General features: G+C 42.6%; 1 protein-coding gene across 3 annotated transcripts in view; it reads right to left on the bottom strand.

The window, feature by feature from the left end:
• satb2 (SATB homeobox 2) overlaps window positions 1-13,713 on the bottom strand; it is a 55,041-nt gene that overhangs the window by 9,306 nt on the left and 32,022 nt on the right. For 2 of the 3 annotated variants that reach the window (XM_034885849.1, XM_034885850.1), the window contains exons 7-12: window positions 12,228-12,278; window positions 11,125-11,717; window positions 9,295-9,507; window positions 8,537-8,623; window positions 7,601-7,753; window positions 4,698-4,892 (exon numbers count right to left, since the gene is read on the bottom strand). In XM_034885849.1, the coding sequence (XP_034741740.1) occupies window positions 4,698-4,892; window positions 7,601-7,753; window positions 8,537-8,623; window positions 9,295-9,507; window positions 11,125-11,717; window positions 12,228-12,278 (1,292 nt within the window). The remainder of the gene's footprint in view (window positions 1-4,697; window positions 4,893-7,600; window positions 7,754-8,536; window positions 8,624-9,294; window positions 9,508-11,124; window positions 11,718-12,227; window positions 12,279-13,713) is intronic. The other variant, XM_034885851.1, reaches the window with a different exon arrangement.

Raw genomic sequence — 13,713 nt, 5'->3', positions numbered from 1 at the left:
TATGACCAACAGAGACACCATTAACACAGAGATAAATATGTAATGAAGGAAAAATCACTTTTCTTCATTTTATTTTCAGTTTTTTGCATGACTTCACCTTTTCTGTTAATCTGTGTCTGTCTGTCTGTCTGTTTCTCTGTCTGTCTGTCTGTCTATCTGTGTCTGTCTGTCTGTCTGTCTGTCTGTCTATCTGTGTCTGTCTGTCTGTCTGTCTATCTGTGTCTGTCTGTCTGTCTGTCTGTCTGTCTGTCTGTCTGTCTGTCTGTCTGTGTCTGTCTGTCTGTCTGAGTGTATGTGGTTGCAATTCATGAGAACTGGATTCAGGGCTCAGGGAGTAGATGAGTCACTGCGCATATCCTTTTTTGTAAAATAATGTTTCTTTGATGGAAAACTGTATACACGTAATGTTATTGAGGCTAGCTGGGACTGCAGCTGTGTGTGTGTGTGTGTGTGTGTGTGTCTGTGTGCGACTTGTGTTGTTGCATTTTTTTTATTATGTTTAAACTGTGTGTGGTATTCATTCCATTTATCTGCAATTAAACAATTAACTTAATTGTGGTTTGCCAAAAAAGCCCAAACGCCCCCTTGCAACAATGAATGAGAGGCCACCGGGATTCACTTAACCCTTGTGTTGTCTTCCCGTTGACGATGCAACTTTTAGGTTTTCTGGGTCAAAATTGAAAATTCTAACTTATTTTTAACTTTTTGGTCAACTTTTAGACATTTTTGTCGCTTTTCCAATGTTTTAGGTCACTTTTGCAAATATTTTTTGTCACCTTTTCTGATGTTTTTGTCACTTTTTCCAAATTTTTCTCAATTTTTTTCTAGTAATTTTTAGTTTTTGTTGTTTTTCCCACGTTTTTTAAGCTTTTTCCAACATTTTTTTCTCTATTTTCAAAAGTTTACATAGTTACATAACATTTCATCTATCCACACAACGTTCACTACTCGTTCACACAAGCCCCGCTCATTCAGGAGACAAAGTGTGTAGCGTTTCATACCATTATACTTATAATAATAACTCTTATAATCTGAAGAGTGAGAGATACGTTTTTTAACTGTGTTGGCAGTAGGGCTGGGCAATATATCGATGTTATATCAACACAGATACGTGAAGCTAGAGATCTTAAATTTGGGATATCATGATATGACACAAGTGTTGTGTTTTTCAGGTTTTAAGGGCTGCGTTACAGTAAAATGTTGTGATTTTCTGAATTTACCAGACTAACTAGCTGTTTTATTATTTGCATTTACACACTTAGTCATTGTATCCATGTAATCGTTGAATATTTATCAAAAGTCTCATTGTGTTAATATTTTGTGAAAGCACCAATAGTCAACACTACAATATCGCCGCAATATACACATTGATGCATTTGGTCAAAAATATTGTGATACTGTATCGCCCAGGTCTAGTTGACAGGAACTTTTTGTTGCTGCTTAGGCAATTAGCACCCTTGTTTGTCAGTAAAGCACCTTTTGGATTAAAGCGAGACACAAAGAGAGAGGAAGAGGAAGGGGGAGGAAGGGCCCACTGGTTGTTATAGTACGTCTTGTTCTAGTCCACCACTCCTGGGGTCTCATCCTCGGTGAGCGGTCATACACACTCACACACATAAACAACCCCTAGACTTGCAGCAGAAATCAATTTAGCAAAAACAATAAAGAAATTATTTATAAAGGCAGACTGTGCCAAATTAGCAGTGGGACGCACTTAACCCGCTAAAGCCGTATGAATAAAAGCTGTGGAGCGAGCACCGGGGCCATGTCAGTCATGAAGAAATGTGATGCTGCAGGTTACTGACATGGACACAGAGACAAACACACACACACACACACACACAACCACAGCACCTGCACTTAATAGACACAGTCAGAGATCTCCCAAAGCATCCAACATGCAGAAATGTTACACGCTACTGTACATACAGTCCAGTTGAAACACACAAACACACACACTCACAGCACTGGTGAGTGGATTAACTCTACAGCTATGCCTTGGCACCAAATTAATGTTTGATGTGTATTCTGTGGTTGCTTGCTACAGTTTTAGAGATATAGTTTTCGTTTCTCATTGTCCACAACACAAAGGAGCGCTCACATTACCAACTATCAGTGTGAGAGGTTGTGTATGTGCATGTGTGGCAGATGGGACACATGTGTGGTCTGTAGTGGCAGGCTGGCTGGAGCCTGAGGTTTGGTAAGGGGGCTTCATCTGGTAAAGAGAGGGGGGGGGTCTGAAGACAGCAACACACACACAGACACACACACACACCTCATTTCCTGTTAATATATCACTTATATTAGTTATCTCACTGTGTCTTTCGCGGCGGGTGCAGGGTGGAGGCGTTCCGTGGGTTAACTTTTATTTTTAGTCTTTGCTGAGAGTGTGAGAGGAGCAGAGGAATGTGTTAATGGTGCCACCCCAGTTTCCTCTGTCTTCACCATCATCAGCCTTTAATACAGAGCTCTGAATGGGAAGACAGAAAGCTCGGTGGTGAACACCATAGGATTCGTTTCAAGAAGCTAAATGGGACGTTTTAGCATTTGCCTGTTTTTGATTGATGACACATGGTATATACTTTATTTGGTTTATAATGGCTTTGCATTGGGGTGGGGGGGCTGGTGGTTAGACAGACTTTCTCTGAACTGAAGATACCTAGCCTTAAACTGAAATGTGTTTGCATGGGCAGTGAATTCAGTATGGCTGCCGTTTTGGTCTTAGTTGACCGAGATTTCTTTAGTTGATTAGTCACTTTTTTTTTAATGCTGAATTATTAATTTTCAAGAAACAAATGAGCACACCCCTGGTAAACACTAGAGTTAAAGTAGAGCTGCAAAGATTAAATTAGTCTGCAACTATTTGGAAATTTTATTAACCGGTTGGAGTCATTTTTTTAATGTGTGTGTGTGTGTGTGTGTGTGTGTGTGTGTGTGTGTAGGCAGTAATGACAGAGGACAACACATCAGTGTGTTTCCTGCATCGACCTCCTTCGGCCCTCCTTCAGCCTCTGCCTCCCTCTTCTCAAACTAATGGGGCATTTCCTCCAGTGCCACACCACCCAGCAACACTGTTTACTCTTCTTTCCACTGGGGCACGCACACACAAACACATCGCACACACAACGAGATCAAACGGTACAGTACGTACTTAGACACCAAATGAATGTAATGAGGAATTAATAACGACGGGTGTGGTCTCAGAGGGCGGAGAGACCGTTTCATCCGCTTTCATTGGCAGCGGTGGACAGTAACGGACAGTAAGCAAGGAAGCTACTTAAAACTTAAACTTCAACTAATACTTAAATTCTACTATCATTCAGAGGGATACTTAATGTACTTTGTATTTAAATACATTTAGTTGATAAGCTGCCAGTTGCCTTGGTCTTTGTCTTTGTCGACTAAGGTTTCTTCAATAGTGTAGTCATTTTTTTAATTATTTTTTTGCTGAATGATTTATTGCATTTGTTTTTAACATAGTTGTAAGCAAATCTTGTAAACACAAGATCTAAAGTGGTGCATTTGCATGATTCTTTGCGGAAAAACAAATCAATTAGTTGACAAAATCCTATTGAGAATTGCTCGACAGCCCTAATTCTAAATGGAGTTGTTGAACAAATTTAGCAAAATAAGTCTACAAACGGCTTACAACAACAATCACTTCAACCAGCACCTTTACAGCGCCCATGTTATGTCCAGTTTCCGGTTTATAATTGTATTTTGAGGTTGTACCAGAATAGGTTTACATGGTTTCATTTTCAAAAAACACCAGGAAGGCTGTGCAGATTTTGACCAGCTCACCCTGGGACTGAAAGCCGAGGACATTCAGAAACCCGTATCTCACTCAAAACAGCATGGATAGTTTTTTTCCAAGTTTGTATGCGTGTCAAGCACCAAAGACACAAAATAACCCCCCAAATTCCAGAAAAATCCACAAATTAGCATGTTATGTCTCGTCGCGCTTGTTCGATCAAAACCAAAAGTTGTAGTTGTACTGAGAGTCATGTGTTGGAACTATTTCCTGAGTGGGACCAGCTGCCAGGACACCAGCGCAGACTCCAGGCCAAGAAAAAGTCGTATATATAATAGGTGTGGGGGGAAAAAATCTAAGCCAGGTATCGATATTTTATTATCTGTGTTGGTCAGTTTGTCTGTTTGACAATCCCATTTTGCAGCAATGAAATTGAAGTGTTATAAACAAACAGAGAAATTTATCTTTTTAGATAAAACAGATGTTGACAAAGTTTCCTTTTGGGGACATCATTTGAAAAAAAGGTTTTAAATTGCAATGTATCGCAGAATATTGCAATATGTTTAAAATCGCAATAATATTGTATCGTGGCATAAGTTTCCTGATGATATTGTATCGGGAGGCGTCTGGAGATTCCCCCACCCATATATATAACCCCCTGTAAAACAGCAATTCTATGTCAATGGGAAATGTGCTGAACTCATTCAAAATCAAAACAGGGGTCAAATAACACACTTTAAGGATACTTGTACATGATGGTGAAGTAAGAAAATATGTTTACGAGCAATTTCAACAGATGTAATAAATATTGCCCAATGAGGTGACGTGCGCAGCAAATCTGTTTTCACTGTATGAACCGGAGATGCAAGTTTAACGGCAGGTGTTACATCCGTCTGGAGATGGAGATACAAGGCGCAGGTTAACAGCAGCTGTGGACATGTCCTACCTGTGTGTCCTGCGGCAGGTGCAGGACGGTGTGCAGCCTCTCCGAGTGATGGTGCCTGGACTCCTCCTCGTACGCCAGGTCTCTTTCGGCCTGCGGCAGCGTCAGGAACCTCCGGATGGTGCACAGGTTCTCCCAGAGCGTGCGGTTCTCCGGGCTCGGGTTCTCCTTCCACCGGAGCAGCTCACACAGCCAGCCCTGGAGAGGAGATGGAGACAGACATGGAGGAAGAAGGCAGGGGGGTTAGTCACAGAGGTGAAGTAATGTTCTCATGCTTTGGGAAATACGCTTTTTGTTGTCTTGCTAAGTTATATGAAAAGTTTGAAACCGCTCTTATGTCTGTACAGTAAAGCCCAGGTCAGACCAAAGATTAGCGACCAGACAAGTTGAAACGTAAAGCGTTCTGAAACCTGCCAGTTCAAACCGATGCGGCGGGACGAGGCGCTGTATCATCGTCATAGCAACAACTCTCTATACTCTGTTCCAGCTTCCCACTTTCAGGCATTTTTGTAGTTGGATGTATTATTTGTTGAGTTTAAATATGAATGTGGATAGCATTAGTGATAGTGAAATGCTTGCAACAGTTAGATTTCTAGTGCTGATTTGGCAAAAATATTTGATTTCTCTTGTTCACTGCTTTGTTCTAGCGCCGCTCGATCTCTTCAGTCACTCGTTAGCTCGCTCCGCGCTCGCAGAGCTCGTTGAGCCTCTGTGTAAAACTCTGCCATTTGGACCAGTTGACTGTCATTTCATTTCTATAGTTTATAGCTGACTTTACAAGCTGACCACGGCGTGCAAAGGCATGCCACCCGCCAAAGTGGCTAGTGAGAGAGGTGTTAATCTGCTGAAATCTACGTGCATTTGGCAGGTTGGCGGGTGCTAATGTCAAGCCCTGCTTATGTTCTCATGACATGGAGACTTGACCAGCTGAGTCGCTTAGATGGACTACTTCAGACCAGTTCAACATTTCCCAGCGCTGTTCTAAAACGGCCCGTCTTGTTGGGAATCTTTGGTCCGAACTGAGTTTAAAGGTGCCAGGGCATGACAATTTCACTTAATGAGTTTTTTTAACATTAATATGCGTTCCCCCAGTGGCTAGTAATGGTGATCGTTGTAAACCGAGTCCTGGGTATCCTGCTCTGCCTTTGAGAAAATGAAAGCTCAGATGGGCTGATCTGGAAGCTCAGTGACTTCCTGTAGTCTTGGCATCACTGTAAAGGTATTTCCAATCTTTATACTAAACTAAGCTAACCTACTGCTAGATGTAGCTTCATATTTACCATACAGACATGATTGTGGTAATAATCTTCTTATCTAACTCTTGGCAAGAACGTGAATAAGTATTTTCCCAAATGAGTATTCTGTTAAATCTGTCTTATAGAAATATTTTTAAGCAGAGGGTTCTGTTCTCCCTGAAAGAATATCCTAGTGGGCCATCCTTGTACTTCCTGTTTTATGAACCGTTTTATGAGCCTTCTCCAGCTGTGGAGCCAAAGAATCAACACCTCTCGGCTACTAGCAATGACAGGGAAGAAGAAGGATGAAAAGGTCCACGAGAGAAAAGACAAGTTAAAGTATGAAGGGATACAGGAATAGTGAGATAGGAAATGACAGACAAAGAAGAATGTAAATGTCAGGGGATACAAATTTTAACAGAAAATTTGAAAATTGTGCAGGGGTTGTGAGGTAAATGTCAGAGAGGAAGATGGGGGAAGGAGAGATGGAGAAGATTCAATTATATCTGCTAGACTGGTTCTGTTTGTGACACCAGCTGTTGTGTTCAACCAGCCACCTAGGGCAGCATGCACCGCTAATAGCCTGATCTTCTCTCTCTTCCTCTCTCTCTGTCCTTGTGGCCAGCTGCAGCAGATGGGTGCACTGAGCCGTGACCCTCCGCCACCCCCAGACCAGCCAACCTGGGGGACCTCGCTAACTGTTCACGCACACACACACACACACACACACACACACACACACACACACACACACACACACACACACACACCCTGTATACGTATTTCTCTACAAATTACCTTTCTCACGTATAGCCACATGTTTGAACGGACTATATCCATAAATAGATATTTTTCCTCGGCTCGCTGCACATGTGTGCCTCTATATGACACTGCACTTCAAAAAGTTCACTTTCAAGGTATCAAATGGGCAGTACCTCTAGAACAGGGGTCTTTTCTTGGCCGAACAAGAGCAGGGATCCCCTACTACATATTGAGTTGCATGTTAAACTGGGCGTACAATAACATGTTGGGCGCCCTAAAGCCTTTACACATACCTTTTTGTGGTGCATACAATTCTGAGATATCAAAATAATTGTTGACATTCCCATATTCATCATGTTTTAATGGTATACATACATGAAGCACAGGGAATCCTTAAGCTTAACTGTATCTGTGGTTGGCTTTCTTAACGACTACCTTACACCTAGGGGCCGATATGCCTGTCATCAATGTTGTGTCAATTTAAAAACAAATCACATATAGGCCAATATAACTTTTCCAATAATATGCTGGACTCATGTTTATGTAAGTTTTCAGACTACTGACTAATTCTTTTTTTAAATGGTTAAACAATAACTTGGAGTAACTCCTGAACTTGACGATCTCTGCTCTCAGTAATTACGACAGATGTTAATAATACAGATAGTTTCTGTGCCACAGTACATCCTGTCATCAAAGCTCTGAGAAAACACTCATCGTGAGCCGACTTGACACAGTTGATGCATGAGTGTGAACTCTGCGGTAGCTCTCTAGCCCAGCAGTAGTGTGCCCCCCTGAGTTCTGTGGTTTGTATGAGATTTTCAAAGCTGTTTTGATAGACGCATGTTGTTTCTAAGAGCTCGCTCAGATGTAAGAAGATACATATATTTTTTTTCCAAGTGCGTCCCTCACCTGGCTCTTGTTGGCGGCCACCTTAGCGAACAGAGCCTGGGACACCTTTGCTCTCTTCATCTCCTGCTGAATTTCGTCGTAGATGCCTGACGTGATGTTGACCAGCGACTCCAGCTTCAGGGGGAGGTCGGGGGGCGGGCCGGACGGCTTGGGCTGGAAGAGGGGATCGACAGGATGATGTAACACAGAATGAGTACAAAGTGAAGTCCCTCTGAATGGTTAATGCTTAATGTGTGTGTGTGTGGGGGGGGGGGGGACGCAATCAGATAAGTTTGGATAACAGGGAATATCAAAGATGTATAGTATATATTGCAGAACTACTAAGAGATCTATCCACAAAAAGAAATCATGTGTATACATATGAGGAAGGTTATCAGCTGATGATCGGGCCAAGCTGCTCCAAGAGCAGACGTGCAGCGTTCCCTGTGCGAGCATCGGCCGCACATCTGCAGCGCACGTCTCCACTTGAATTTAGTTTACAGATCAAAGTCATTAAGTCCTTCTCTTTTGTCTCTCTTTTGTTGGTTCTGTTTGAATGAACATGTATTGGCTCTCAGAAAGCTTGTATACACAATGTTTGAAGTTGTCCACAAGACATGTACAGACCAGCTAGCTTACATTCCCTCAGTGTAAACGATGCCGAGATTATTTTACATAGACATAATAAGAATAGCATACAAATTCACGCACAGCCATGAATGGGCATTTGCCCTGACATCAGAGGGAGCCTCTTATCACTGATGGTTGCTAAACTGTCATGTGCACATTGAAAGAAATGTCCAAATACTGTATTTTTTCCTTTTTGTTTACAGTATGCTCCTATGATGGCTTTGAAGCTGTTGTTCCATTATAAATGGAATTTGTTTTATGGTTTAGAGACACAGTGCATGACGTGCCTCAGTCTGCTCTGTGAGTTAAAGATTGCAGATAACTCACCGAGTTGGAGATCTTAGTCTTGTTCTTCCAGATGGAGGCCCAGGTATCAGGGGTTATCTGGTCATCCATGCCCCTCTCCCACACTTTCTATGCACACAGAAGACACAAGGCATGTCACAATCGCACGTTTGCATCACTATAAATATAGTCTGGATCAACAGAAGTACATTTCCAGGATCAAGACATCCGGTACATGGCTCACACGCAGGACATCAGACGTTTGCCCCTCTCTCTCCGCTCTCTGTTGCTGTTCTCAAAATCCCTTCGCTACCCAAAAAAAAAAGCTACACAGGGAAAACAGCATGTTTTGAAGAAAATTTAGATGCATTAAGGCCGTCCTGCTTGCTTTTTTCAGGGAATGATTGTAAAAATTTACAAAGAATACGTTGACGGCCTTTCCTCTCTAACTGGGACGTTTTGGGACCGATCGCTGTGGACGAAGTACACACGGAGATCCACTGGTAAGAGCAAATTGTGTCAACCCATGCATCCAGCTAATTTAAATAGCTCCCCTTACTGTACTGTGTGAACAGTTAACTTCATTTAATATTGTAAGTGGCATTTTCTTTTGCTGGGTGCCAATGTTAAGCCAAAACAAGTTCCTTCCCGAGACTATATAGTTCTGCTTTCTTTTTTTCTCCTATCCCAGAATGAATCCGTGGGGTAGCCAGACGTTACTCCACAGCGGTGTTGAGATTACTATGAAAACACGTGAAAACACAATGGACAACAACACACTGACTACATGGCACACTAACCTGTGAGAGACGTGGAGTGCCGGGGTTGGAGGAGTTGGAGGCGGGAAGGCCGACCGTAGGGTTCATGGTGCGCTCTCTCTCCTCCTGGTAGATGCGGTCTCTCTCGCTCTCGGCCAGGTTGAGGAAGTTCTGCATTGCTTTCAGATTCACCAGCAGAGACTGTGAGGCTGTGCGAGGGTCCTCCTCCTTCCGCAGGATCTCCGACAGCAAACCCTAATCAATGAAGACACACACGGACACACGTTTACACTGTGAGTTTAACTTTGCATCATCTAACTCCAAACCTCTATTTCTAATACACAAACTAAGGCTACCTTAAGACTGCAGGCCACAGTGACCCATATATCTGATTATTTCATGACAGTGTAAACAGCCCAAGTCACATGGCATCCAATCTTTTCCAGTTCTGATCTGGGCCACTTTCATCTGTAGTTCCAAATCTGGAATATATGTATATTTTTTTAATGCGGCCTCAGTCCTAATGTGAATATTCAATCAAAAAAAGGATCTTGTAATAAAACGGAATTGAGCATTAAGGCCTGTAGTACAACAGTTAACAACTACTAATACCACAATCGATTAATCGTTTCACCTTTACCTGTAGTATTAACTGTTAGGTAATTTAATTTATAGTAAAACATATTTTATAAGCTTTTACGTTTTTTGTTTTTTTTAATGCATGCAATTTAGCTTGTAAAGTAACTAAAGCTGCTCGTAGTGGAGTAAAAAGTACAATATTTCCCTCTGAGATGTAGTTTAGTAAAAGTCAAAAGCAGAAGAAAATAACTAAGTAAAGTACCTCATTTGATGTCTACTTATAGTGCAGTATTTGAGTAAATCTGTTATTTTGGGGTAAAAGTAAGTAAAAACACACTTTGAAAACACACAAGTGCAAAAACTCACAGAAACACACCTGGCCTACACACCAACAGGTCTAAGAGTCGCCTCCCATTACACTGATCTAATGGGGCGAGTGCTAACCGCTTTAGCTCAGCCTGAATGCATCAGGTGTTAGTGCTGCTGCGAGGGCGGGGACGGAGACCCAATGACCCAGCAAGCTACCTTGCCACGCTTCCGCTAATCCTCTAAAAAAAACGCTGTGCAGAACTAGACAAACGCTGTGTGAAAAATGAAAGTCTATCAGGGACGTCAGTTTCTATTTATTTCTATCAAATATCTCTTCTCACCTAAGATGTTGCAGAGAACAAGAACTGTGATCCGTTTATTCTGAGAAAATGTAGCTTCATAAGGGATTGTTCGGTCTTGCCTTACTCTATCCCACCGCAGGATGATATCTATTAATGGTCAGATTAGGGCTGCACAATTTCTTTTTTTTTATCGTCATTGCCATATCAACTTGCACAATAAACAATAAACTTTATGTTAGTTAAAAGAAAATATTAGTAGAAAACAGCACTTTAAAATGTAACTTTCATTAGGTTTTCCAGTGGTGCCTTTCAAATTAAATTCAATTTGTCAATTAAAAGAACGTTGGGAATGATTTACTTTAATTTTCTTTTTAATCAGCAACCAATTTGTTGTATTTAAGTTGAATATTTTAAACAGCAGAAAGAAGTACACTTTAATATCTATTTAATTCTACCAGGTTTTAATCTTGATTTTCGAAAACGTTGGAACGATGGCATATTTTCCTCTTATCGTGCAGCCCTAATTCCCACTATCTCCATCCTTGTGTCTCCATCTGAAGCTACCCTCTCTCATCCTTGACGCATTGTGCCCTGGCTTCTCCTCTTCCTGCGATCATTGTACCACCACACTTTCCCAACTGTCTCCTAACCTTCTTGACCACAGTCTGTCCTGTTTTCCTACCTGTGTGCGGTTGAAAGCCACACGGGCGAACACGGCCTGGGAGACACTAGCTCTCTTCAGCTCGTCTCTGACCTGCTGGTAGATTTCACAGGAGACCTCGGCGGCCGAGGGGTTGCTCCCGGGATGGTCGCCGCCGCCTTTGGACGAACCCCGAGGGATGGGTGGGTGGTTGAGGAACTGCTGGTTGATGGCCTGTGGGTGCTGATGGGCCAGCAGGCGGCTAACTGCTAGCTGCTGGTTGATGAGGTGGGCCATGGCGAGCTGTTGACGCACCAGCTGGGGGGAAAGTTGAGGGGAGAGCAGCCCACCTGGCCCCAGCAGGGGCTGCAGGGCGCCGGGCGGGGGTGGCGGGGGCGGAGGAGGAGGAGGCACCTGGCCTGTACGGAGAGGAGGGCTGTGGTGGAGGGGGCCGTGGGGTGACGACTGCTGCTGGGGAGGCTGCTGAGGCGGCTGAGAAGGCGCCTGCATGTCTCCAGACCCCACCTTGAGGAGAGGGCCGCCGGCTCCCAGGTGACTGAGCTGGGTCAGGCCGGCCAGGTGGGGCGGAGGTCTCTGGCCCAGCACACAGAAGTCGGCCATGTTGTCTCTCTCTACTGGAAAGGAAAAGAAAACAGTGTCAAATTCCCTTACATGAGCACTAGTCTCGCTTTGCCAGACCTTCCTCCACAGCGCTGCGGAGGAAGATCTGGCTAGTCCACACAACAGTCTGAGATGGAAGAAAAACATGCTCTAATTTGTTGGCATTTCTTTAAACCAATCACAGTCGTCTTGGGGAATGCTGAGAGCCGTACAGAGCCACTGTGCTGCTGCAAAATAGCCTCTGGATAGAACTTGTTTTGGTGGAACATGTGTACGTTCAGAAGTTTGTTTAGTCATTCAACAGACAACTCTGATTGGACAGATAGTCCAACCATCTGTCTGGATTTACTCTTTAGAGATCTGAGGACCAGGTAACCATAGTGCTCAGAAATCCACCAAAGTTTAAAATTCCAACACAAAGAAAGCGGAAAGTGGCGGACATCCGGCCAAAGTGAGCAATCCCAGGAGTAGAACGTCGTGGATAAACTACATGAGAACAGAGTCAGATAGATTGGATTTCTTACTTTTGATGTCAGCAGCATCCCGTCCAGACCACATCTTCTCCAGGTAATCTACTGCTCAACAAAACATATATGGAAAATCTGTCAGCAGGGATGAAGATAATCTACGTACAGTACATGTCCAAATAGTAGCCTACAATCTCATCCACAAGGTCTATTTAACAAACAAAATAACTTTGAAGCTCATGAACAGATTTATAATAAATTCAAAAAATGAAATATTCTCATAGTCGATTAATCTGTTGATTAATTTCTCAATTTACCAATCAGTGGTTGTTGGTCTATGAAATGTCAGAAAATGTTGAAAAATGTCAATTAACATCCCACCATCACCCCATCCTCTCTCACTCTCTCTCTTCCTATATCCCCTTTTTCCATTCTCTATTTAATTTGATGATTATAAGTGCAGCTTCTCCGTAGGGAGACAAAGTAGTAATTACAGATGATTTGTTTCAAGTCAGAGGACCATGTTGCTATTTCAGTTTCATAATTCCATATCTCCGCTGATCACACTCCCTGTAAAACTACAGTAGATGAACACTGACCAACCTTTTGCACTAAGCCATGTTGACTTCATCCCTTCATCACTGGTTGTGTGTCTGAAGCTGGATTTATACTTGATGCATTGATACCTACAGCGCAGGTTTTGATTTATAGTCCAGTGTCAGATTGCACTTGATGAAAGCACCCGTGCACCCCTGTGATCGAGCCACAGCACTTGAATTATATACCTCACCGCTAAATGTGTTTACATTATTGTATTTACTTTATGATAGAGAGCGGCTGCGTACGCGCCGCCTCGTCTTTTACTGAACAGGGGATGGCTGCCATGCAATCGCAGTGTTTACGTTCATCCAATCATACAAAGAGAGGGAGAAAGAGAGCGAGGCCAGCAGAGAATAGATGTGTTACTGTGTTCTTAAACTTACTCCTGTATGATAATCCCCGCTGGCATCAGAAGCAACTCAAGTTGACCCAACCACAGAAATGAAAGTCTTGACTTGTTTTAATTCAGTATTTTTGTACCAAATTGTTCTGTAGATTTATGATTGTAATCTTACTTTCCTACAAGTATTAGCACTGACTGTGTAACTGTCTGTATGAAAATCTTTGGCTTGATTTTTTTTTTTTTTTTATTGTAAACCAATAGATCGTGGTATCTCCACAGCAACTGTAATCCCGAAGTAAAGTTACTTTTTTGAGGAGTTGCACATCTTCTAAGGGGCAGCAGTGTGGTTACGTGTGGACGTCTCTGTAGCTAGCTGTAAATCTATTTTAGGAATTGTTAGCAGCTCAGGATAAAGATGATCTCCCCTTCTCCAATTGTTTAATTTCTCAGAAAGAAAACTGTTCAGTATTTTCCAAGAAGTCCAAAAAGTTTAATTTTTTTATTTTCTTCTACTTCAGGAATCATGTTGCGACCCCTGGATTACTATCATTACAGCTCTCTGTTTTACAGGCCATAATGTGCAATATCATGAACAACCTA

Source organism: Etheostoma cragini, chromosome 11, assembly GCF_013103735.1.
Source record: "Etheostoma cragini isolate CJK2018 chromosome 11, CSU_Ecrag_1.0, whole genome shotgun sequence".
Lineage (NCBI taxonomy): Eukaryota > Metazoa > Chordata > Actinopteri > Perciformes > Percidae > Etheostoma > Etheostoma cragini.
The sequence above is the reverse complement of the archived record's forward strand: the minus strand, read 5'-3'. Positions and strand labels throughout refer to the sequence as shown.